General features: G+C 51.5%; 9 protein-coding genes across 9 annotated transcripts; 5 read left to right on the top strand and 4 right to left on the bottom strand.

The window, feature by feature from the left end:
- Positions 1-242: 242 nt before the first annotated feature.
- Positions 243-841, bottom strand: BJX67DRAFT_386017 (uncharacterized protein; the record flags this gene model as incomplete). Its single annotated transcript, XM_071033979.1, has 2 exons — positions 243-735; positions 795-841. The coding sequence occupies 2 exons, from the start codon at positions 839-841 to the stop codon at positions 243-245; spliced, it is 540 nt and encodes a 179-aa protein (XP_070880977.1).
- Positions 842-1090: 249 nt separating this feature from the next.
- On the top strand, positions 1091-2134 carry BJX67DRAFT_391603 (ankyrin repeat domain-containing protein; the record flags this gene model as incomplete). Its single annotated transcript, XM_071034817.1, has 2 exons — positions 1091-1524; positions 1574-2134. The coding sequence occupies 2 exons, from the start codon at positions 1091-1093 to the stop codon at positions 2043-2045; spliced, it is 906 nt and encodes a 301-aa protein (XP_070880976.1). The 3' UTR covers positions 2046-2134.
- BJX67DRAFT_315174 (uncharacterized protein) lies at positions 2135-2737 on the bottom strand. Its single transcript, XM_071027219.1, has one exon. The coding sequence runs from the start codon at positions 2634-2636 to the stop codon at positions 2223-2225; it is 414 nt and encodes a 137-aa protein (XP_070880975.1). The 5' UTR covers positions 2637-2737; the 3' UTR covers positions 2135-2222.
- Positions 2738-4266: 1529 nt separating this feature from the next.
- Positions 4267-5643, top strand: BJX67DRAFT_391601 (nucleoside phosphorylase domain-containing protein). Its single transcript, XM_071034816.1, has 3 exons — positions 4267-4497; positions 4554-4745; positions 4881-5643. The coding sequence occupies exons 1-3, from the start codon at positions 4483-4485 to the stop codon at positions 5505-5507; spliced, it is 834 nt and encodes a 277-aa protein (XP_070880974.1). The 5' UTR covers positions 4267-4482; the 3' UTR covers positions 5508-5643.
- A 3248-nt stretch (positions 5644-8891) lies between these two features.
- Positions 8892-9748, top strand: BJX67DRAFT_367187 (uncharacterized protein). The gene has a single exon (XM_071030493.1). It carries the CDS (start codon positions 8904-8906, stop codon positions 9633-9635), a length of 732 nt encoding a protein of 243 aa, XP_070880973.1. The 5' UTR covers positions 8892-8903; the 3' UTR covers positions 9636-9748.
- Positions 9749-10797: 1049 nt separating this feature from the next.
- chsE (chitin synthase class Va) lies at positions 10798-17100 on the bottom strand. The gene is made up of 6 exons (XM_071027217.1): positions 17093-17100; positions 16792-16995; positions 16535-16723; positions 11256-16477; positions 11060-11182; positions 10798-10996 (listed from the first exon to the last, which is right to left on the bottom strand). Exons 2-5 carry the CDS (start codon positions 16902-16904, stop codon positions 11151-11153), a joined length of 5556 nt encoding a protein of 1851 aa, XP_070880972.1. The 5' UTR covers positions 16905-16995; positions 17093-17100; the 3' UTR covers positions 10798-10996; positions 11060-11150.
- A 559-nt stretch (positions 17101-17659) lies between these two features.
- Positions 17660-18548, bottom strand: BJX67DRAFT_315105 (uncharacterized protein). The gene is made up of 2 exons (XM_071027218.1): positions 17984-18548; positions 17660-17936 (listed from the first exon to the last, which is right to left on the bottom strand). Exons 1-2 carry the CDS (start codon positions 18339-18341, stop codon positions 17845-17847), a joined length of 450 nt encoding a protein of 149 aa, XP_070880971.1. The 5' UTR covers positions 18342-18548; the 3' UTR covers positions 17660-17844.
- A 252-nt stretch (positions 18549-18800) lies between these two features.
- Positions 18801-25028, top strand: csmB (putative chitin synthase). Its single transcript, XM_071027216.1, has 5 exons — positions 18801-18941; positions 19005-19608; positions 19658-23221; positions 23274-24574; positions 24635-25028. Exons 2-5 carry the CDS (start codon positions 19322-19324, stop codon positions 24730-24732), a joined length of 5250 nt encoding a protein of 1749 aa, XP_070880970.1. The 5' UTR covers positions 18801-18941; positions 19005-19321; the 3' UTR covers positions 24733-25028.
- A 169-nt stretch (positions 25029-25197) lies between these two features.
- Positions 25198-25670, top strand: BJX67DRAFT_386011 (uncharacterized protein; the record flags this gene model as incomplete). The annotated part of the gene is made up of 1 exon (XM_071033978.1): positions 25198-25670. A coding segment is annotated over one exon (473 nt), but the record flags the coding sequence as incomplete, so codon positions are not given.
- Between the last annotated feature and the right edge of the window lie 41 nt (positions 25671-25711).

The following is a 25711-nucleotide window of genomic DNA, read 5'->3' as shown; positions in this document are numbered from 1 at the left end:
GGCGTAGTTTAATCAGGGAATTGAATAGCCTGCCCAGTAATCCTTGGACTGTACTGATGGAGCTACGATACTTGCTAGTGTCTACCCTTTCGAAGGACCTGTTGTTAGGGCTAGATGTACATTTAGTTCATTCGGCCCGCACTGAACGTGGTGGCTGTATGCACCATTCATTTCGGGCTGCGAGTGAAATCACCGGGGTATCAAGCAACTCGGTCGGGTTGGCCGTTCGGTCGGGAATTACGTTAGTTATCTTCAAAATGAACTAGAAGAATAATCGCAATAGGCAGCACGATTGCGGCGTGGGTAAGGGTGATGGCAAGAATGACCTGGTTTGATGGTGAGGTAACGGGGTACTCGGTCATCGGCGACATTGTTGTTTTTGTTGTTGTCCCCGAGCCATTTTTTATATCTCGAGGGCTAATAAGTGGAGTATCGCGCGTGCGAAACGCGACATAAACGGCCATCAGCGTCGTAGCTCCAACCCAGTGCGCCAGCGGCTGGAGGAAAACGACAAGGGCAGAGAATGCGTCGCAGCCTTTCAATTCGCCGGTACGAACGCAGTTATAGGCCCAATAGCTGTAACAGTTTTCTATACGGGCGGCGAGATGCGAACTGGCGCTGACAGTCATAAGGATAATATACCAACCAGATATTGCTCCATTGCCACGGGAGTCGTGGTTCGCAGTTAGGATGAGTTGCTGGATATAGGAGCCAGCGACGAGGATAGCGACGAGGCTAGTAAGAGCAGGGTGGGTGAGTAGATTGTATCAGGGAGAGTTGCGCAGGTGCCAAACAGATCAAAGAATGTTTGGAATGGTGTTTGTACCTCTTGAGTACACATTGTCTCTGCCTTGATGGTTGCAGGGTCTGTCGAGAGGACCACTGGCGGTCTCATCCAATACAACTTCGTTGGCCGCCGTGTCACGCGTGATCAGAGGGCAAGGGCACAGCCCAACCCCCAAATGCGTTCATCGTCCAACGAGATCCACAACATGGCGCCATGGGCTGAGCGGTTGGCCGCTTGGTGGAGTTGTGTATAAAGCTAAGGACCACCGCCCTTTTCTTTAGCCCAACAACCCCCCTTGACACAATGTCCAACCCAGACAACAATGAAAAGACTCTCACCCAGGAGATGCAAATCTCCGCTCAAACCGGCGACCTCGCCCTTCTGAAGAGTCAAATCTCCAGATGGGAAGCCGAAGTCGCCGACGAAAGTTTACCACAGAAAGACCACCTCACATTCGAACTCACAATGGTCGAAAAACTGGAAAGCCTACAGATGAAAAGCCGCACGGGCAAACATGGAGCCTACAAAAATTTGCTAAATCGACTGCTTGTTCAGGCAGCGCGCACAAATCGGGTCGCTGTTGTCAAGTACGTACTAGATGAGCGCAGAAGTTCTGTTACGCCCATGGCTGTGCGAAGAGCAATGGCTGCTAGTGCTTTTGATGTCCTTGAGGTCTTCCGAGAGCATGGATGGGATGTCAATGACCCTGCGCAGGATAATCTGTGTCCGATACTAGGGTAAGCAGCAAGGCACCTGCTACAAACGCGACACCGCAAATATCACCAGATTCGTAACCAGCAGCGAATCCCGCGTCCGGTGGTGTCCCGAACGAGGAGCCGACCCGAACGCACGAAACAAAAACAAATACCAAGATATACCAAGCCAAGCAGGCCGATGTGCTTCAGTCTCAACGCTCCAACTCCTCGCCGAGCATGGAGCAGATTTCGCAAGAAGTAATGCCCTGCAAAGGGCTGCGGAATCGAGTGTTCAAGGCCGGGTTGAGGCGATGCAGTGGTTACTTGATTCCGTCTTTCCGATCAACCAGCGCGAGTTTGAGTATAATCCTGACGAGTTCCATAAGTGGAGACTACATGGGCTGGGGAGTGCGTTGCATTTTGCCGTGATGGCCAATTGTCCTGAGAAAGTCCGACTTTTGTTGGAGAGGGGCGCGGATGTTAATTTGAAGGATACTTTGGGCAAGACGCCCAGGGAATGGGGCCATGAGGAAGGGGGTGAAGAAGTTTTTTGCATTGCTTGACACGTGGGAGAAGCAGTGACAGCTTTCGTCAGATCGTGGTTCATCACTCCACCCCTTGCCAACAACCTTCCGGGAGGGGGAGATGTTTGCGACAAGAAGCCTGGCCAATATTCAGAGCGCGTGCAGAGTCAGCGTGGGTCTGGTGGAGATGATGGCATATACAAGCACAAAGGAGTATCACAGGGTCTGATATGGCGCCTCCCCCGAGAGACAACGTAAGAGGATAGAGGTAAACTTATTTACTGGGCTGATTTGAATGGCGATGGCAAAGACGAACTTATCCAGTATGTCCAAAACGGCCCCTCCAACGACCTCCTCGAAACTAAAGGTTTTGCTTGCAGCTACATCAACCCGAAGAATATGAAGGGCTACTTTGAGGTATACCATTTCCCCGAGGACGGCGACCCAAGCGAACACAAATTTCAGCCATACACGCTTTCCAACGTGCCAGTTGTTCTGGATCCCGATATTATCGAGTTTGGCGGCAAGCTGTACCTGTGTTATTCGGATATGTTTTCTTGAGCCTTCCCGCCAAATACAGATGTGGTTTCCAAATGGAGAGCAACGCCGGGGACTGCTATTTCCGCACATTCGAGTTTTTGTGTTCGGTAGAGTGCGTTAGGAAGTTCGTAGTGTCTTTATGTTTTACCGCTGCCTGCCTTGCTATGTCTACGGTTCCGTTCAACGTGTCTCATCTCCAAACCTTTCCCGAGACGATTCTTGGAGGTTGAGAGGACTGCATGCATAAGCTGTCGCTAGGGTAGCAAGCAAGAAATATCCAAACGTTGCGTTTATGGCTCTGCACGGTACCCTGAAACGGAATGTAGTCGAACGCAAGGTACTAGTAGTCAGAGGAAAGGTCAAAGCGGACGCACGTACAGGGAGTGTTCAAAATATTTTACCGGTCTGATCACGACTAGTACAAGGATCACCCCGTTTCCATGCCCACGAAACTGGCCAAATATCCGCCGCCGGTAGCATTTCCTCGCTCCGGATTGTTATGGTATCGCGCTGCCAATATATCTTTGTCCACCATGGGCCCGTTGTCAGTGGGTCACTCCGTGGCCTCGCAAGTGACCAGAAGATGCTACCTCCCTCTCATCGTAAAGTAAATGTTTGCCAGAAGGAATGTCGCTTGAATTGAGCTAGCTACTGAGAGTTGGCCTAACCGAGACCTCCGACAATTAATGTGCACGGACTTGGACTTTAATACGGAGTATTTGTGCATGTGCATTGGGATTGTACTGCGTGGACCCGTGTACGGGAATATGCTGGCTGACCTCGATGGTTACTAGTAGTTACTTCTCAATGCTTACTGGATAGGATTGTACTCGTGGCTACATGGCAGCCGGACCCCGGGTCGTTCAAGAGTTATTGATTCTCGACCTCGGATCAATAGATCGCCAAACTATTACTATATTACCGTACTAAAAATTAGAGCAGTGGATTAAGTGCCTACACAGTAGGGAGGTAAGCCTTCAAAGGTTCCGAAGCGGGTTGCGGTCCGTTCCGTCGGCTCCTACCGTAATCTCGGTACTAAGCCCGAACAGGATGATGACCAAGAGCCGCGGGCTGCACGGAAGATGACTATAATTGATACATGGTAATACCTCGTGGCCACGCTCGCGGGCCGAAGTAGTATGTACACAAAAGCCGTAGTAGGTGCCTATCTATCCTGCAGCAGCACCCAGGCGAGCGAGGAATACTCCAGACAGAAGGAAAAACAGGGCGGACAATGAACCGAGTAAGTCCCATGAGCTAGGTGCTCTGCGTGCTCCGCTGTTCGGGTGCGTGCTGTCGTCGTTTGTTCCGCCTTCGCTATCCCGGCGAAAAAGGTGGACCAGACCTGCGCGCGTGCCTCTACCCCCAGAGGTTGGTAATCGAAGCAGAAGTGGATTCGACTCTGGAACGCGGAATCAATGCTATCGCGCCGGTTAGTGGGGCTTCTAAGGGCATGCCTCCTACCAGAGACACCACTGCTCCTTCAAATGACTTTCCAGCGTATTCGCTGAATATCCGGGCGAGTACATCACAGAGCATCCTCCCTCGAATTTCAACGTGATACTCACCCGTAAATACTCCTTACACGGAGATGCGTTTTGCTACAGTGAAAACGTAACGCCCTAATTGTTTGGCCGTATTCTTTGGCTTTGCGGACTTGACAAGACGAGTGGGGGCATTTCTTCAGATGTCAGCGGACTGAACTGAAGAAATCATGACGATGGATCTTACTTGTCATAGCTTCATTGTGGGTAATAGTTAGTTGGTGAGCCTATGTTCATCTGGAGAGGGGGGCGGAGAGCATACATCATATCCACTCGGATAATCTTTTCTCTGGGCTGCTTTGAAGCATCTCCTGGTACCTCGGGATGGTGCTGGGTTGGGCTTTCCATTTGCGCTCCAAGACCTTCAGAGCTGGGACCAAAAGTTGTGTTCAATGCCGGATGATGTGGTTTACGTTCTGGGTCAGACATATCGAAATGCTGGGGTTGCGACACGAGCGATGAGGAGTACGAGGCATTCCCTGGGGTAGAGAATGACACCAACAGCTATCTTCTCAGCCGCAGCGGGGCCCATCACGTCGTGATTGCCACGGCCGGGGGACAGTACGGAACGGTTATCGCCGGTGAGATGGCCCCTCAGATGGTTCGCACGTTCAATCGTATTCGATTCGGGCTCATGGTGGGCGTTGGAGGAGGAGTACCGCGAGCCCCGGATCCCAAGGAGCCGACATAGGACATTCGGCTGGGAGACATTGTCGTGAGTATTTCCTCCCGGCCGAGTTGTTACTGACCTACCACTGAAGCCGGGGTCTTCCACTACGACATGGGCAAGATCTCGCGAGACAGCAATTTCGGCGTTCGATCACACCTGGATAAACCGCCCCTGCTTCTTCTCAAGGCTACATCTCAGCTTGAGTCAGACCACGGTTTCAATCAAGGCCACTTGGCGAACTATATTGCCGACGTAGCCCGAAAGTCGCAGCAGTTCAAAATACTCAAGCGATATGCCTTCCCTGGTCGGGACAAAGATATGCTGTTCGAGGCAGAATGCCGCCACGAAGACAAGAAGAAAGACTGCAGTCACGGCAACCGGATCCAGTGTGTCCAACGGCTAGACCGCGAAGATGACCATCCTGCTGTGCATTACGGCGAAATCGCATCCGGCAATTGGGTAATGACCGACGCCCAGATGCGAGATCGGTTGCGGGATTCGCATGGGATTTGCTGCTTCGAGACGGAGGCCGCTGGACTGATGAATCTCTTTCCCCGCATTGCCATTCGAGGCATTTGTGACTACTGCGATGATCACAAGAACGACATTTGGCAGCCGTACGCCGCAGTGGCGGCAGCCGCATACGCGAAGGACCTGTTGAGAATCATCCAACCTGTAGACGTGGAGAATACCCGCGTGGTACTCGAGGTTCTTGGGAACAGTACGTGGAAGACCTCTCCTCCATAGTGAATTCCAACTGGTGCTGAATCTTTTTCTTCGTGTCTCCCTCAGTCCAAGAAGTAGTCGTCCCCGTTTCTAAGAAGTGTATGGTCTTCAGGGCGTGCGGATCTCGAACAAATGGACGACCGCCGAAGGAAGGAAGCTGCCTGGGCACAGGAAGAGAGCAAAAGGCAGGAGGGTCGACACCAGCACCAGGCATTGAAAGACCGGATTGAACCACAGGACAAATGGAGTGACACCCTGCTACAGAACATTCTCAACTCCTGCCATCCAGACACGGGCCAATGGCTGCTAAAGCGGCCTGACTTCATCGACTAGTACTCTGCTACCTGCGTGAAGCCCCGGTTTTTGGCTCAGTGGCGGGCATGGCACCAGCAAGTCCTTCCTCTGCGGATCGGCCATCCAGCACATCCAGGAGTGTCAGTGCAAGGCAGCAGTGGTCTGTGAGTTCTTGGCCAAGGATTACCCCATCTCGCAGATCCAAATCCTGAGGAATCTGGCGTTCCAACTGCTCAAACGGCTGAGTGCCATCCAGCCCGAGCTGCCACGCAGTCTGAAAGATTCTCCCAGATTTCGAAGACCGACATACTCTCATTTGAAAGGCTCATTGAAGCCACGATTGCCGAGTTGCCCATGACGTTTATCTTTTTGGATGGTGTGGATGAGGCGGACTATCACAAGGATACGGTCCATATGACGAATCTGGCGACCATCCAGGGCAAGGACGCCGAAGTGCAAAATCTGCTCGTCTTTCTCGACAGGCTCGTGGACAAATGCCCCAACCCCGTCCGACTGTGGGTGAGTACGCAATGGCAGATATCAGATTTGGGCCCTTCGGGAACGACAATTACTGGCAACTCATCCTCACACCCGACGACACAGAGGCTGATATACTTTTGTATATCATATCCGAGCTCGGACGGCTCATGCCAAACAACCCCGATGCCGTCGAGCTGTTCTTAGACGCCGGTGCGATGGCAAAGATTAACGGAAGTTTTCTCTGGGCAAGCGCTCTTCTGTATGACATGGAAAAGTCCGCAGAGGACACCCAGGACTTGCGTGCCATCTTGCAGCAAATCTCGACGACCCTGGAAAGGCAATATCGAAAGATTCTGGATAGAGTCATTCAGATGGGGAATGAAGCTGTCAAGAAAGAGGTTCCAACCTGGAAGCATGTCTTTCCCGTCGCTGTCGGCCACGTTCTCCTCGTTATCTAACCATAAAACTTCAACTATTCAGAATTGTGCCTTCAATAGTCGTCTTCACGAAGCGTCCGTTACGAATGTGCCAACTGATCGAAGCAATCGCCATATTTAGAACCCGGGAATCTGCCAATCTCGACAGTAATTCCCGACTCCAACCAGAAAAGACCATAAACAGCTGCAAGGCATTGCGTCAAGTCCTTCGAGATGGCCCGGATGTTCAACATGCGATCATTCGCATCTCCCATTCATCTGCCCGCAAGTTTCTAATATAGGAGCCCAAACCCAAAGCAACGCCTTTTGTTGAGTCAAAAGGGAACTCACTTCTCGACTGCTCCATTATGGAAGACTGTTGTATTCGCTATTTGTTGCAACCTAGGTATAACAGACTGATGGTGAAGATATCAACCACAAGCTTTGAAACATGGTGCGGCAGAAACGTCGACTCACATCATTTCTTGTCATATGCTGCCAAATACTGGCACCTACACTTTGACGGCACTATAGACAGGGCTTCTACAGAGGATACCGATGTCTTCAAGGATAAGTACAGCCCTCACACTTTCCAGCCCGGCCCAGTAGTGTCCGAATTGGTCATCCATTTTTTAAAATCCGCAAATTTTGTCACTTGTGCCCAGGTTCAAAGTCTGCTTGTGGTGGGCCATTTCATCCAGAGTGTCAATCCCATCACCAACCGGGTGGACTACGCAAAGCGTGTATTGCTGGATTGGATGAAAAATCAAGCCCTTTGGCATGATTATATGGATTTCGTCAGTGAATGGGGGGAACTTCTGCAGTGGGGTCTATTCGAAAGGTACAATGGCGAGGTAGATCGCTGTTTATGGAGGTCATTAGGGCCCGACCGTTTTCTTTCCAACCACCAGAGTCTATACAAACATTCTCAACTATCGACAACCTCACCATCCGGATCATCTAATGGTGGAGATGGCCGGCTCCAGCGAGTCTCTCCTGACGGTAGACAGGTGCTTTGTGCCATGGTATGCAAAGAGAAGTATGACTCCCCTTTGTTTTAAAGCACTATGAGTATAGATCATTAACTGCCTCTAAGGGCTGGGATGCAACTTTACCTGGATTTCTGGGACTTGGATACCGACAGCAGTCGACACATAAGACGGAGCAAGACGTACAGAGTCCCCCAAAGTATCCTCGACACGGATCCGTTCACGATGCCCTGCTCGAGGCTACAGCCACTTATACCCACTTTCCGTTGTTTACCACCACTGGATTTGTACGATGTGAATTTAGAGGACTCGGTTCTGCGTATCAGCAGCCAATATTTTGCCATTCCTTGGGATGGCCCGCACGCAACACTTACCACTCTCCGTCGGTTAAAAATAGACAGCTATTGGGATCATATATGCTTCCAAGGGCTTGCTCGCATTATGTGTCGTCGATGGACTAGTCGGGCGCCACAATTAGCTGCAAGTAGTGGAATGATGTGGAAAGTGAATACAACTCTGGTCTTGACACTGCATCAAGCTTAAACTCCACCAAAGAGATCTTAAGCCAGTCATCAACCTATAGTAGTGACAGAATATCCATTGCTCGTGCAATTAGCCTTGCCACTGACTGCTTAGATAAGGTCGAAGTCCACGATTTCCTTAGCAATCGAGAATTGGATCGTGGGGTGGAGAAATATATTAGCAATGACAGTTGTTTCGAAGTCCGAAGTTGTGTATCCAGTGGCAACGACTCCAAGGACACATCTATTGCTTCTGACCAGGCCATTAAAACAAGCTCAAGTAATAATATCTCAATAAAAAGTGCCTCATCTAGGGATCCCGCTGCGGAGGCTGAAGCGATTGAGCACGAAGCTGAAAAGCAATACCCTGTCGAATTTAACCGCCCAGATTTTTTAGATCCGATGAGGCAGCGGTATGGACACGAGAGCTCTTGCGACTGTTGTAAGAACCCCATTCCAACACGGGGGTATTACTGCCCTATCTGCCAGGGTGGGAATTGGGACATGTGTCGGCGATGAGAGAGAAGTGGCAACTGGTGTTGGGACCCAGAGCATCAGCTCCATGATATAACAAAACGTAAAATCGTTGGGGATATATCCAAAGCGAAATTTCGTCTTCGTCAAGAACTCCATATCTATCCGGTTGGAAAGGAATCCAGCCCCCTATTTAGAATATCCAACAAGCAGGGCAGGATCCTTTACAACTCGTCCCCTGTCATGCATCTGTTCCAATCTCTTATCGCTTGGGCTTTAACAGACCAAAGGATTGTCCTTATTAACACCAAAAGTCATCAGCAATGGGAGCAGAATCTTATTCCCAAATATGAGCTTAGTGTGTCTCGCCCATTTGGTGTATACAGCCAGTCCCAACCTAACTTCATTCCTTATAGGTCGAGCAATCTATATAAATCTTCGCTTTTCTTCCTGTGGAGAGCTTCTTCGCGTGGCAAAAGTCAAGGCGTCTTCTGGAAGGGCCAAGAACACCTCGAGCCATCAACAAGTAACAAGGCAAAGTTCCGGCTCTATCTTCACGTTCACGTTCTTAGACTTTCACCAACGACCCAAGGCAATATCGACCTTCGCTTGGCCGGGAATACTACAATACGGATTGGCCGTCCAGTACAGCAGCTAGTACATCAACTCCCCTTCGCCTATACCTGGACGGACCAATATTTATATATAACAATTAGCAACTCTCAGCTTTCGGTATATCGTGCTGACCTTGACATGACCTCCCATCCGGTTGTAGATGAAAACACCTCTCCTGAACCATGTCGATCCCATCCAACCTCGCCATATCAGACCAGAAAAAGGAGGGATTCCTGGATGCATTCGCCCGCCGGTTTTCACCACCCAGGGAGACTATATTCCTGCCTCGCTCCTATAGAGACCAAGTCGTTCAATTCTTTCCCGGTTCGCATGACGGAGGGGGTCCTTCGTGGGTGGTAGTAGGGCCTCGGTATGGAAGCCCAGCACAACCGGGCATGGTGACTCACCCCACCGACCAGGACCTGGGAGCGTGGGTGAGTATTGGGGAAAAGGAGGGCGACAAGGCCCGGCAGGAGCGTGCGCACCAGAGACTCAGTGGAAGGTTTGAGGAGTTTGACGAGGAGGAGGAGTGTGATGTGATACCTGTCATGGAGAGGTAGATGGGATGGGTCCTAGGTATGGTGGTGGCATTCAGGACAATTCAGGCCCCCGTTCGCCCACCCGAATACTATATATACACCCGAGCTAGCTGGAATTCGCATTTGCGCGAATGAAACCAGGAGGCAGCACCAAACACCCCTACCCCCCCGGTAAGCGGAAAGATTGGGATGTCTACGTAGTCGGCCCTCTCTTTAAGCGAATACCGCCCCGCCCCGGAGCCTTAACTGCATACAACAGCCGTTTCCCTGCCCGTTATTCGATCCTACAAAGGGATTCTAGAATTTGGGCTAAAAACATAAAGGGCCGACGCGGGAGCAAGGAAATACCAACACTAGAAACTGTTAGCGGGCTCCGCGGCTCCGCAGAGATTTCGAGGCTGGTCTCTTTCTCCTTCTACGACGGGGTTACAATATGGATGCCGGGAAACATCCCCATAACCGTCCGGGAGGTCAGAATATCAAAATATCCTGATAGGTACTCATGGTCACTAAATATACTGCAAGTAACTGGTATCATAGTGGGTAGAGCAAGGGCTAAGAGAAAGACAAAGTTGGCCCTTGTGAGGAGGAGATGCAAAAAGATGGAGATGGCCTTTAAGGTGGCTGAATGATCTTACTATGCTCATGACACAACTGAGTGCAGCGATATTCTGCTACTGTTTCATGTCAGCGCGGTCTGGAGAGGTTGCCTGCTTGGCAAGACTAGTCGAGACAATACAAATACAAAGGGGAGGATAAGAATATTGTAGTGCATGTGATAGCAGCATGTTACAAGGTAAGAGATGGAACACTGGTTAAATAAACATGTCACGCTGATTGTTACACAGCACTTTATCCTCACAATTGAATTGGTAGACAGCGTGAGAATGCTTGTCCTTACATAGTCTCGAGTTAAGGTTTACGTTACGTGGAAGGTTACTGGAAGAAGAAAAGGTGATCACAGCCCACGCAGGAACAGTCTGCGAGCAGACGTAGCGAGCAAAAAGCAGCGAGGGGTGCGCGCCGAAACGGAAATTGAAGGCTATTGACTCTTCTAGAAAAGCAAGTACATATGCATTTAGTGGGAAAATAAGTTAGAAAAGAAAATACACTCAAAAAGAACGCCGGCTGAAAGACACCCCGAACATATGATATGTATGATGTGAGAGAGATGATATGAACCTTGAGCAGAATGCAAATATTAGCTGACACAGGGAAGTAAAATAAGTAGGACCCTTTTTATACAGATATTCATCATCAGAATTGAACGCTTTGTGACTCGGAATCCAATGCTGCACGAGTTCAGCGAGCCGAAGAAGCTACGATAATGGGTGGATCATAGATTGCCGGCAAGAACGGCCTCCGTCGCTGCAAGGGTATCAGAGTTAGCGACGAATCGAGTGGGGTTGTAAATGGAGCAAGAGAAATGGAAGGTGCATACCAGAGTTAATATACGGACGTTTCGCATCCAGGTTAACACCGAATCGCCTCTCGAGCTCGAGTTTGACGCTCTTCTTCGTGACGGTCATCAAGTCCGCCGTGCGCAGAATATCACGGATCTCAGATAGAAGTGCGTCTTCGCTCGGTAGATTGGACACATCTTCCATCTCCATGTCCATGTGGCGGCTCATCATCTCCGAGGGCGCTAGTGACATACGCGTGGAGTAGCGGGGCAGTTCAAGCTGGGACATTGGCCTTGAGACGGGGGCACCGTATTCGGACTGCGGAGCGTGGTACTTGGTGCCGTAGGAAATACCAGAGACTTCGGAGCGGTCATCTCGAGAAGTCTGTGCCTCCCATAGCTCTGCCTGGTACTCTTCCCACTTCTTCTTGGGGATAGACGCCGGGTCGAATTTGCCTTCGTCCGAGATGACGATCCTGCGGCCCTTCTCTCCCGTGATGATACGGGTGTTACCCCAGCTGAAATCGTCCATATGCCAGAATGAGTAAAGAGGGAGGGCCAATGCGTATATAGGCATGGCGATAATATAAATGATCATCCACCCGATCATTTCCCATTTCCGGCGGAGGATGAAAATAATGCCTTGAAGACCGTAGATCGCCGCCAGGAGGAGGAAGGAGGTCCAGGGTATAGTTGACGTGTCGCGAACGAGCCAGACAATGAGGTACACGATATACGCAATGGTGACGGGCATAATGATCGTACTAATGAGGTCAATGAAGACAACAAACCTCATACTGAAGCAGCAGAAACCGCAAAGTTGCTGGAGTGGGATAAGCTCCACCAAATTGTGAACAGTGGAGTTGATCCAGCGGCGACGTTGGGAGAGGAACACGGTCCAGCTTTCTGGAGCAATGGTCCACGCCTGTGCCCGGAAAGAGTACTTGGTTTTGAACTTCGGGTGATGTTTCAGAAGTAGAGTCGTCAGGTATCGGTCCTCACCGAGGTGGAGCAAGTTCTTCATATGCAGGGTGTCAACTCGAATCTCAGAGTAGGCTTCCACAACCTCTTTGCTCACGAATAGCGGCTTCCCGGTCTCGGCGGATCGAATACGGTACATGGTGAAACAGCCAGGCAAACAGGTAACGGATCCAAAAAGACTCTCAAATGCCTTGGTAAGGTTATGGGAGATGTAATATTCGTAGACCTGGATCATGGTCACTGCGGACGTTTTGGCGTTGGTCAGAGAAGTTTCTCCACAGACTCCGATAATCCGCGTATCGTTGAGGCACGCAGACACCATCCGCGTCGCGGCATCATGGGCAACGACAGTATCAGCGTCGACCTGCAGAATGAACTCGTAGAAAGTAGGGTTGACCCCGATGATATTGCGAATCTGATGGTGCATCTCCAGCTCCATAGGGCTCATAGGGAGGTTGTAGTGGACGCGGTTGAGGAAGCGCATGAGGACCATCTGGGAGTCACGCTTGCCTCGGTTACCCGGCCGCGAGACCTCGGACGGCTTTCCAACCTTGACGACAACGAGGAAAGGAACGATATGGCCCTGAACCTCATACAAGCCTGAGTAGATTTTACCCATGTTGTGTTGCTTCATTCCCTCGCCTAAACTCTCGAAGCTCAGCGGCTCTGGGTCCACAGACTCCGGAACACCCAAAATGTCCAGCACGATCCGAGGGGTTGGGCGATCGTTGCCTTGACCAATGATCATGCCGTCACAGATGATAACAAGGAGCTTGCGTTTATCGTCATATCGCATTCGAGCCATGGAGTCTATCGCACGGCGCAGGGACTCTTCGTCTTCCGTGTATGCTGGCACTTGACAAATGATAAACTTATCCAGATTCTCGGGCAAGTTCTTCTTCCCAAATTGCAGGGCCGCGAAGAACTTGAAAAGAACAACGGAACAGATGAGAATGGAGATGGCAAGAATGAAGTAACGCGCGAACTGACATTGGGTCGAGTTTCGCGTATCGAGGTGGCCGACGATAAAGAGATTGTTCAGACAGTCCATCATATCGCCACGCATCTTCGCATCGTATGGCAGGCGCTCCCAATACTGCGTTATATCCTGGCCCGACTTTTGCTGGAAAAGGTCAACCACCAACGAATCCATGAAGTCAGTGTCGATGTTAGCAGGGACGTCTTCGCCATCCTCTCCTCGAATTCTTCGGCCTCCTGTGATATAGGCCGTTAAGTCATACACCTTCCCATGGATGATTGCGATGCTCTGAGACTTGTCGGCAAGAGTGCGCAGATATTCCGGGCTATAGCCAATCCAGCCCTTGTAATAGTTTGCCTTCAACACCATCATTTGCTCCGCATACCAGTCTTTGCGGTAATCGCCGGTAAAGTACCGAAAGTCGTGGTATACTGAATTAGGGTCCCCGGCATCAGCTGAGGGGATAGAGCCGGAAAAGTTGGTCGGCTTGTAGTCAAGCAGAACCCGATCATCAATACGGCCATTTTTACCCAGGCACAACGCTGATACCTGGACCGGAAATAGCGCGGTTGAGTCGCGACCGGCGTACTTTTCTAATGCAGACTCCGGCACGATATCCGGATAATGAGATGGATAGAAGGCACCAAGATCGAGAACAAGACCACGGATCGCGGTATAAGCATCGTGCCCATCTTTGCCGTCGTGGGATGACAATTCCGCAGCTGAGTAAACGTGTTGCGTGGGACAGATGAGCATGGGAAACCCAACAATGAGGAAGATAGCAATGGCACAGCACAACCAGATAATCAAGTTGATCGCAAATTTTTCACGCCAAGCAACTTGGACATCCCTACGCTTCATCCGGCCGATGTAGCGAATGGCAGGTGTTGGGATGTACCAAGTCAGCAGCCAGACGAGAGCCATCCAGCGCTTTCGACTGCGGGAAACAGGAATTTCGTCGACCTCTTCCATCTGCTTCTCATTTCCCTTCTCGAGCATCTGCTCCCTTGTCTCCAAGTTGTGGAACATGTCACCCGAGTTGAATGCAGACTGGCCAGCATCGGAGCGTCCGTCGAAATCCCGACTAGTATTGGATCCTTGCTTATATTCGTCCCCATAGATATATGTGCCGGGCGAATGGTCAGCAGGGTTGAGTAGTCGTACCTTCGAATCCGCATAGGTAGCGGCCCGAGGATGAAGCAACCCATCGCTGCCATCGTCCTCGGCGGCATAGGAGGGAATGACACGCTCCCCAATCTTCGCAAGGTCCGCCCAACATCGTTCGCTCAGGAAGACCCCTGTACTGCCGACTCTAGCTTCATTACCGGGCCAGCGTTTCTCGTCCAAGACTACCTCGGACTTCTCCTTATCACTGCCAACCACGACGTTGCCGACCTCCGCGAGACCAAGGAACTCGGCAAATGGGAGGAAGACGCTGAAATCGGCGTTCCGGAGCCGTTGGCTGATCTCAGCGATTCCCAGCGTCTGCACCTGTGCTCTTACGCACTTGCTATCGAATTGATTTGCAATACGTCGGTCGTTCGGCTTTAGGCAGAAGACAAAGTACGGGTTCAGATTGTTGGAGCTCAAGCACTTGTTCACGATGTCAAGAGACGAAAGGAACTGCCCGGCCGCTCCTTGCATGCCGCCCATTAGCATCCCGCTCTTCCTCCTTGACGAATTCTTGGCAGAGCTGCCAGTTTGGCTCTCCGATTCATACGGGTCTTCTGCCACAGGCGCATCGAACGTGAGGCGAGAAGAAGGGCTCACTTTCCGTCTGGCCATGCTAGGCATTCGGAGAGGTTTTGAGCTAACTTGAGCCTGCATGATTGCTGTCTTCTCTTTGGGATGGGTCACAGTCTGCAAGGCCTCTTGACCGAAAAGCTCTCTGACGAAGTCGTTACGAGCAGAGTTCATGAGGTTCATCAAATCGCCAGAGATAACTTCCCCATTCTCTTCCAATAACCCGGTAACAGAGTAGTCGACCTCTCCGGCGAAATGTTTTACAGTGAATGCCGAGCGCGCATTTTGGGAAACCAGACCGTATCCAGATCCGGATCCAGAGGACCCAGCATTGATGGCGGGGTTCTTGTTGTCGAAGCGTCTCCGCACAGCTTCAATGAATTGATTATCCGTTCTTCCGCGCCTCGTCTGGTCATCTAGAATACTGAGCAGCCCATTTCCTTGTTTGAGCAGTCCGCGAACGGCATCAGTGTTATCGAAATAGCTCGTGGCAGGAACAGCGACCTCTTCACGTTCAAGCATGTCAGCTTTGCGATCAAAAAACGACCGCAGACAGAAGTTATATAAGGATTCAATGGCCGCGTTATTCAGCAGCTGGTCAAGGGTGGAGCCGGTAGAACAGGCTTGAGCGAATCCTGGGAAATCAACAATTGAAACGGTATTGGCGACACTGTCTTCCGCAGCACAAATCCTTTGATTGACGTTTTCGATCACGTATGCGACTAAAAGAGAGTATAAGATACGGGAGAGTTCGTCAGCATTCTGTCGTGCCCCTTTTGGATCAAGCATGACAGTGACACGCTCTCGGTGGATAGTCTTAGTCCGATACCCGAAGCTGGTTTCCAGCTCCCCGATCCCGAGTCCGAGGAAGGCAGCGATGATGGATAAAACCTCCTTGTTTTTCACGACAGTGACTGTCTCACCACCTTCGTGGGAATACCCACCAGACTCCTCTGCCCCTGTTAACGTAGCTTGCCCACTACCAAACTCGAGCTGGCCAATATGGAGGATGGCAGCCAAAATTTGACAAATCTCAGCAATTTCACTTCGCGGAAATTCTAGTTTCCGAAGAGCCGTCTTGAAGTGTTGAAAGCCTTCCGCATCGTTAATCCCGACCTTAAGCTGCGTTGGGTGGCCCAAGTATCTCCATCGTTTGTGGTTGGCCGACGAGAGTCTGCCACCCGACGTTGTGACATGAATGGGACTGTCGAGACCGAGATGCTCCTTCTCCGCAGCGCTGGTCCCCGCAAGCAAGTAGTAAAGGACATGGAAGCTTCGCTCACCCGTTGGAACGGAGGCAATCCGGCTTCGTTCGAGTCGATGATCGATGATCTTGCCACCAATGAGAGTCGGAGTGTTGGAAGATCCGTCGTATTGCAACTCCAGAAACAGCCCAGCTTTGGAGGCCGTGGGCGTCGTCAACGACTTGGTTGTGGTCAAAGTATCAAAGACAAAGGCGGCATACGACAGCTTGGACGACAACGGAGTGGATGAGAATGAGAGGAATGAGGAAAGGAGGTGTGAGCGAATGGTGGTTTTCCCGGAGCCACTCTCACCACTGTGGGTCTGCCATCAGCAGCAGCAGAGAAATAGGGTAGAATCCAGAGGTGCTTACAGGAAAACAACTGCTTGGTTTTCTCCTCGAGCACCAAGACGGGTGAAGGCACGATAAGCGAGGTCCTCAGCCTCCCCCATAGCGCTTCCTTCCTTACCCCCATCGGGACCTTTAGACGACGATACGCAGGTATTGAGACTGATCAGTGCCTGTGAAGAAAGGCGCGCGGTTGGCAGGCCGACATGGAATCTAATTCGGGAGGTCGCTACGTCAGTCTATCTAGCATCGAGATTCTTGGGGGAGAAAAATGAAAATACCGGCTAGCTAGATGCGCTGTGAGATGGGTATCGGATTGTAGATGCGCAGGTAACGACGGCAGTGATGATTGCACATGGGACGGAGTATGTCCCGTTGGCAAGGTTGCAGCCATGGCCGTTGTGTCAAGATGTTGTGGATGTACAGGCCTGAGTGAGAGTTGGCTCGGATTGGAGTTCCTAACGAGCGGAAGAGGCGTGCATTTCCTGTGCCAGGGAAACGGGAGTCAGGTCAGATAACGCCGACAATCGCTCTTCATTCAAAGATGATGAACCCGGCGCAAAGGAGGCGAGTTGCAACAACCTTATAGCGGAGGACGGAGGGTGAGGCGAGCGTAGAACGAGCGATCGTGGGTGAGGAGAAAGTCAGTGCCAGAAGATCGAACGAGAGACGATGACGAGGTGAACGGGATGAGAAGAGAAGTAGACGCAAAGAGGTCGATGGTCGGAGCGAAAAGCGAGAGCAAATCGATCCCAGAATCGAAGCCGACAACGACGCAGTGGAAAACGTCAAAAAAAAAAGAGCAACAGCAACAGCAACAAATTCAGAGCGCCAACAGCAAGCGGCCGCGGAGGTTTGCTGGGATCGCCTGTGATAAAGAGAAAACGACGGCGGAGAAAGTCTGGAACGCCGCTGATACAAGCGTAATGCCGAGGAGGTTTTTTAAAGAAACCACGCCAACCTGAGCTCTTGAGACCCTCCGTCAAGTTGGCTGTGGATCGATTTCTTGCCTTTGCTCCTTCTGATCTTCTCGTCAGGCATGTGTTCAGCTTCAAGTGATTGATATTCAGACCCTCGGTTTTCGAGGAGCGTGACGTCGCTACCCCTGAGGTCTCGAGAAAACAGCAATCTTCAGGCTCCCTAAGTGGGAGCCCTGGTTGTGCTCCAGATCGACCCTTGGGTCCGATTGAGGCACTTAAAATAGCTGGTTTCCGATAGGATGTCTGAGCCAGAGAAAAGGGAAATTTTCAAATTCTCGTTTCAGATATAATACCAGACTAGAAGTAATGTGAGGCAGAGCTCCTGTCCAATCGGCCAAATCAATAGAGCGTCAATCATTCAACGCCACGCAGACACAGGATCTGGAATAGGGGGCCAGATTCCAGGCTTTTGGGCTTTCCCTCTGAATTCTTGTCAGACAGGCGGGCTGCGATCGTCAATAAATGGTGCAAAGATAAGTATTGACAAACCTGCAAGAGGCTTGTTCTCGTCCGATCGGCATTTCAACCTCAAAAATGCTGACAGAAGTCGAGTGGTGAAAAGGAAGCAGAGGCAAATTGAGGGAAGACAAGCTCTTGTGACGACGAAGAAAAAATGGATGGACTGATGGCCCAATTTTCACTCCTCGATCACCGCCTGAGGGTGGGCACGCGGAAAGATAAAATACGCGGCTGAAATTTAGCTTTTGGCTTAAAATCGAGCCTGGAGACGGCGAGAACCTTCTCCCAACAACCTTGGAAGGCGTCCACACCCCACAAACTTTTTTTTCCTTTCCGCAGCATGGCGGCCTCTCTTCCGACTCATCTCGAAGCAGACGAGGAAAGAATAGCATCAATCTGGAACAAGTGACCCGACTTGGTGGCGACTCGTCAAGATCGATTGGCGCTCAGTGAGACATCGTCAGAAGGTGGATGAGCGGTGGGTGAGACACTGGTGGTTATTTTAGGCCCGAGGCCCCTCAATCGAAACCCTTTCTCTCATTGTGATTCGTCGAGAGCGGAGGCTTGATGGCTTCTTTGCCTTCCACTGCAAAGATTCAACAATGCAATGTGCAATTGTCCGTTCGAACCCGTCAAAGCAGAGAACATGCAGAACACGCAAGCTGGCAAGCTGGCTGGGGAAGGAGACCAAGGATAAAGGAATCCCTACGGGAAGGAGATGGAATCAAATTAGACACTAGGGGATTGTTTTCATTAGTTGCTCAGTTGAGTTTGGAGATCTGAACAGCGCAGTGGTACTGTAATTTTCAGTACCAGAGACAAGGCCAGCAAGCCGCCCAAAACAACCGCTGGAAAGATTCACTCCGCCGCCGCTGCATCACAAGCGACTTGCGCCTCTCTTTTCTCTCGTCTGCTGTGTTGCTCTCTCTTTGTTTTGTCTCCTCTGTCTTCTCGATTTTCGCCTCTTGTCGTTTGGTTGATTGTCTTGTTCTGTTTTGCGTCTTCCTTCGCTTCAAATTAATCCCCCTGATCTCTTCTAATCTTAATCTCGACAGACTTTCAGGTTCCTCCACGACTTTTCGTTTCCAGCACTCGCTTGAACCGTTGGAAGACCAGAGGGAAGAGGACAGCACTCTCATTTCAATCGCATCTCATCGCTCAAAACCTCCTAGGCCTTACAATTATCGGACTTACATTAAGGCCGCACGTTCAAAATAACAATCTACACCAGAGTGATCGCCCTGATCAACCCAGAACCCATGCATTGAGTCTTAATCCCGGGACCACATTCGTTTTATTCCGAGAAACCCCTCCTGGGATTCTTTGATCGATTCGACAACGAACTTGATTCCGAGTGGAACGGGCAGCCGTCATGTCGAACCGGTTCTCCGTATATTCGACTCAGTCTGTTGGCCTCGGCGGTGGCCGGCCAGCAAACCAGGTCTCAACGACGACATTACTGAATGCCCTCCATGCACACTACACTTCAGGGGTGCCCTACCAGTTAGACGCCGGCTCGAGTCTGGCTGTCAACACTTGGCTTACCGCAAGCCGGACTGGCCCCGATGGTCACAGTGGAGGCACAATAGATCGCGAGCTGGCAGTAAAGGCTTGGGAGCATGCACGACGAAGAGCGGAGGACGGGTGCATTGTTTTAAGGTTTGTGTCTCGTCAATGGATTTATTCCTGTGTCTAACTCGGCCTACAGCTCAACTCATCAGTCGACTCCCTCCATCTTCGAACCGTTCTTAACGTCACTTCCCCTGTCAACCCCTGGCATCACCTTTACAGCTCTTTCCGCCCTGAACCCATTCCTGCGTGCAGTTACCGCTTTTAATCCCTCGTACTCCCTCTATTCTGCCCTCTCCGCCAACTTTACCTTCACTCTAAAAGGCGACTTAGTGACTCTAACTTTCGCTCTGTCAACTTCGGGCCTGAATGTCCGGAAGGGGCTGCTTGATATTCCCACGGAACCCGGATACCGTGCCTTTGATGCATTCTACTATCTCTTAACATCGTCCTCGACTCAAGCAGAGCGCGATTTCCTGGCTCTGCAGGAGCCCTCTGCATACGGCCTGCTCAACAAGTCGGGGACATACACCCCACCATCATACCTGCCCACCGCCGACGACGCCGCCGCCGCTGAAGATTTCAGGAACGCTCTAAAGGCCATTGGAATCAAAGGAGCTTCCTTGCGGAATCTTTTGTCTGTGCTTGCCGGATTGCTAAAGCTCGGTAATGCTGCTGGATTCCTTGTAGACCAGGAAGAACTGGAGGAAACATGCGAAGAAGTCGGAGATCTCCTTGGCGTTGATCCCGAGGTCCTTTTGCACAAGTGTTCCACCGATGAGCGGGAACTGCTTATTACCGGAATCTATGAGGCCCTGGTTGACTGGGTGATAAGCAAAGCGAACGAAGCCATTGCAATCGAGCTCCAGGAGCTGAGCGCTAACGGATCAGGTGCGGGTGGACAGTGGAGTGACGATGACACGGTCAGCATTGCTGTTGTTGATATACCCCGACCGGCGTTCGGAAAGGCTGTGGCGCTTCGAGACGTGTTTGACGATAATCTGGGGATCAATGCGGAAATGAAAGAGGACGGTGTCCCTTCACCTCCCGTCGGACAAGCCATTGCCAGCGAGATGGCGGCCGCTGTTGAACAGTTCGGACCTGATCTAGGCGTCGGCACGGATCCCGGGAGGGAGTATGAGCTCGATAAGAGACAGGGTGTCCTAGAAAAGATCGGGATTGATCTTGAAAATGATTCGTTCCTACGACAAATCTTGACTCCAGTTGAAAGTGAAGGAATTGCCGTAGGGAAGAAAGGCAGGCTTGATCTTGCCAGTACTCTCGGCAGCAGCAGGATTTGGCACCATATCTCCATTCACCCAAGCGATGATCTCCCCGAGTCGCTAAATCCGTCTATGCCCACGGCTTCCTGGTCTGCAGTCGCTGTCTCTCGCCAAATTCGCGAGTGGCGGCTTGCGGAATGGGCTAATCGCCGTCTCAAGCAGATTGACTTCACCGCCGACTTTGATCTGGATGAGTTTGTTAGCCGCTACGCTCGACTCGGTTGCGCCGATGGTAGGGATGGCATCGAGAGCTGGCTCATGCAAAGAGGGTGGACTAATGGTGATGCGTTCGTTGGTCATCAGCGGGTCTGGATGAGAGAAAGTGCCTGGTGGGAAGCGGAGACGATGATCGATCTTAAAGCTGACGAGCCACCATCAACGCATTCCTACAGCTTTAACAACGCCATTCTGGACCTAAACTATGTAAACACACCCATGGCCGAATCCGCAAGCCTCCTCGGTGGCAGTCGGGAGAATATCGTCCGACAGAGCACGATGGCTCCCAGCGTCCTCGGAGGCGCGAAGTCCATTGCGCCCAGTGTCCCTCCAACGATGAATATGGTCGGTGATTACGGTCTGGGCAACAAGGGTGATGATAAGAAGTGGGATAACGCGTATTACGATGGTGACCCGGAGTATGGGGATCCCAAACATATTGAGAAGTCCGAGATCACATTTGGTCGCCGTCTCTGGACTGGCTTCGTCTGGGCCCTCACATTCTGGATCCCGTCATTTGTTCTTCGCTTTGTCGGGCGGATGAAGCGCCCCGATGTTCGGATGGCCTGGCGGGAGAAGGTTGTTCTGGTTCTCTTGATTCTTCTCTTCAATGGTATTGTGTGCTTCTACATCATCGCTTTTGGTGACTTGCTTTGCCCGAATAAGGACAAGGCCTGGAATGAAAAGGAAGTCAGTTGGCATGCAACAGATAACGACTTCTACGTGGCAATCCACGGCAAGGTGTACGACATAACCAAGTTCGCAAAGGTCACTCATGGCGATACTTCGCCGGAAGCGACGCCTTCGCTCATGGAACCCTTACAGGGAAAGGTGTTGGACGCTTATTTCCCCCCTCCACTGACTCGAATGTGTGGGAGATATGTGGACGATATTGCAATCACCCTCCGCAACAACGACACTGAGGCCACATCAGACCAACCCCTCGCCGTGCATAACAGTGGACCTCGCGCTCAGTCGAACCCAGATACCAAACTGCACGAGATTACCTGGTACGAAGACACGTTCTTGCCGAAGATCAAAGAATACTATAAGGGGCAGTTGGTCTGGTCCAGGGGCACTGTTAAGAAGCAAGCAGAGGACAGCAGCCAGCGGAAATGGGCTATTGCACACAACAAAGTCTACGATCTGACCGATTATTTCCACACGCTTAATGAGATGAACAAACTTGAGCAGTACGACTGGCTTCCCGCTGCTATAACGGACCTGTTTAAGAATTTTCCCGGTACCGATATCTCGGATAAGTGGCCGGAAGCCCCCCCATTTACCGACGCTGCAGCCTGTCTTGATTACGTCTTCTACAAGGGAGACGTGGATTTCCGTGAGAGCGCACGGTGCACGGTCAATAACTGGATTCTGCTGGCTTTTACGATCTTGATTTGCAGCGTCGTTTTGGTCAAGTTCCTAGCTGCTCTTCAGCTCGGATCCAAGCGTCGTCCCGCCCCGCAGGATAAGTTCGTCATCTGCATGGTCCCTGCCTACACTGAAGGTGAGGATGCATTGCGCAAAGGCCTCGACTCGCTCACTGCTCTTCAGTACGACAACAAGAGGAAGCTCATCTTCGTGATCTGTGATGGCATGATTGTGGGAGGTGGTAATGACCGACCGACTCCGAAGATTGTACTTGACATCCTTGGAGTCGACCCCAAGATCGATCCTCCCGCATTACCAGTCAAATCTATCGGCCAGGGTAGCGAGCAGCTCAACTACGGCAAGGTGTATTCTGGTCTTTACGAATACGAGGGCAATGTAGTACCCTACGTTGTCGTTGTCAAAGTCGGCAAGGAGTCAGAGCAGAGCAGGCCCAAGCCCGGTAACAGGGGTAAACGGGATTCTCAGGTCCTCCTTCTCAACTTCCTCAACCGAGTACACCACCGCGCCCCAATGTCTCCTCTTGAGCTGGAAGTTTTCCACCAGATTAATAACGTGATCGGTGTCGACCCGGAACTTTATGAGTACTGTCTGATGGTGGATGCGGATACAAGTGTACGAGAGGACTCCCTCAATCGTCTCGTGGCCGCCTGCGCCAACGACGCTCGCATTGCCGGTATTTGCGGTGAGACAAGTCTTCAGAACGAAGAGCGAAGTTGGTGGACGATGATCCAGGTCTATGAATATTATATTTCCCACCATTTAGCAAAGGCTTTTGAATCATTGTTCGGCAGTGTTACGTGTCTCCCCGGATGGTAAGTCGACCTTTGGATTCTCTCTTCTTCCATCCAGTACTAACGAGTGCAGTTTCTGTATGTATCGTCTCCGCACGGCCGATCGTGGTCGCCCCTTGATCGTCGCAGATAAGTTGCTCGCGGAATATGCGGACAACGATATCGACACCCTCCACAAGAAAAACTTACTAGCCCTCGGTGAGGATCGATATCTTACCACACTGATGACCAAACATTTCCCCACCATGTCATATAAGTTCGTCCCCGATGCCTATGCTAGCACCGCAGCGCCGGAGACTTGGTCGGTTCTTCTGTCACAGCGACGTCGGTGGATCAATTCGACAGTGCATAACCTGGTCGAGCTGGCGGCCTTGAAAGACCTCTGCGGGTTCTGTTGTTTCAGTATGCGCTTCGTCGTTATGGTCGATCTTCTGGGAACGATTATCCTTCCCGCCACCTGTGTCTATCTCGGATACCTGATCTACCGGGTTGCAAGCCATACGGGGCCTTTCCCCTTGATTTCCATTATTATGCTTGCCGGTATATACGGTCTCCAGGCGATCATCTTCATTGTCAAACGCCAGTGGCAGCATATCGGGTGGATGATCATCTATCTCCTTGCCTATCCCATTTACGGTTTTGTTCTTCCGCTGTACTCGTTCTGGAAACAGGATGACTTCAGCTGGGGTAACACGCGTATTGTTATTGGGGAGAAGGGCTCGAAGCGTGTCATTTCCGTGGAGGACGAGCGCTTTGACCCGCGCAGCATCCCCCTTCAGCGGTGGGACGACTACGCTCTTGCGAACAATCTCCCGGGTCGACGAGGCGACTACTCGGGGGGCCAAGAGAAAGCATTCTACTCTAGTCGCTACATGGACGACACGGCCATGGAAATGGACGATATGCATTCCCAATATTCATCCGTCAAGCCCGCATCGACAATCCTCACCGGTTTCCCGGGCCAGGGTCGGCTCTCTTACATGCCGCCGCAATCGCCAGGTCCGTTTGGCGGGAACATTCCAGGCAACAGGAACTCGCACTTTTCGACCTTCTCTCGGTACACCGATCAGCCACTCCAAGCGAATACCATGCAAGCCCGGCACATGTCAGTGGGCAATCTCAGCCAGTTTCAGGAGCCCAACCCCAGCGGCATGACGAACCGGCACAGTGTCGGGATGATGCAAAGCACGGACAACCTCCTTGGCCTTCCACGTCGCAGCTCCCGCAGCCCAGTCGGCGGATTCAACTCGCGGCCCGCCAGCACCTTCGACCTCCGCGGCACGTCGATGAACGGACCTGATGAGGCGTCGATTACAGAGGCAATCCGCAGCTGTCTCGCCGAGGTCGATCTCGACACCGTCACCAAGAAGCAGGGTAAGCCAACTCCCAGTCCCTCAAGGTTGTAGTAGTACTATAATGCTAACTCCACGACAGTCCGCGCGCTCGTCGAGCAACGACTCCAGACGACTCTGGTCGGGGACAAGCGAGCGTTCCTCGACCGCCAGATTGACACCGAGCTCGCCGCCATGTGATGCAGATGCGTGCATCATCACCCATTTACTTCACCTCGATGTTTAGGGCAATTTGATATTTGAGTTTAATGTAGCGCTCTTGGCACAGATTTCGGAAGCAACAAGACAAGGCAAGGCAAGGCATACACGGCGTTGGGATGCTGTTCCATTTCATTTATATTTACTTCTACCGTCCTGTATTTATCAGCGAAGTACCTATCGATGAGTTAGTTACTCGTACACTAGCACATATCATCAATCAATGTTAATACCGGCTACTATATCACTATCCCACCTACTAGCGTCTGTTGTCCACCAAGCTGCAGAAGCGCAGCACCGCAGCAATCATGTGCCATGTACAACCCCTCCCACAGACTTCGTACGAGCATCTCTACCCACCCAACATCTCGAGCAACCTGCCATCCAAACCAAACACCTGAACACCCTGAAGCATCCCAAAAACCCAGCCAAACTATATAATTTACGATGACCCCGCCGCAACCCCCAACCACAACGACCCCTCAAAGCCCCCCCACAACCACACCGCATCAACCAGCATCAACATCAACACCAACATCAGCTTCAACATCAACACAAGAACCATCAGCATCTCCCGCAACCCCACAATCACAATCACCAGAAACTAAATCAGAAACAGAAGCAGCATCCACCAAACAAACCGACGAAGCCCGCACAGCCTTCATCGCATCCCTCCACTCCCTCTCCGCCCCACACACAACCGAGCTCGTCGAGCGCGCAAAAATCCTGCACGCGAACGAGGCCGCCCTGCGCGCACAGGAGGACCAGCTTGTGCGGACGACGGGGGACCTCGCGAAGATGAATGGGGCGTGGGAGGGGGTTGCGGAGGAGGCGAGGCGTGGGCTGAAGGAGATTGGGGACGTGCAGAATTGGGCGGAGGTTATTGAGCGGGAGTTGTTGGTTGTTGAGGAGAGTTTGAGGTTGGCTGAACAAAAGGAGGGGGTGGGAGAGGGGGAGGAAG

The sequence above is a fragment of the Aspergillus lucknowensis genome, assembly GCF_044049455.1.
Source record: "Aspergillus lucknowensis strain CBS 449.75 chromosome Unknown BJX67scaffold_75, whole genome shotgun sequence".
NCBI lineage: Eukaryota > Fungi > Ascomycota > Eurotiomycetes > Eurotiales > Aspergillaceae > Aspergillus > Aspergillus lucknowensis.
The sequence above is the reverse complement of the archived record's forward strand: the minus strand, read 5'-3'. Positions and strand labels throughout refer to the sequence as shown.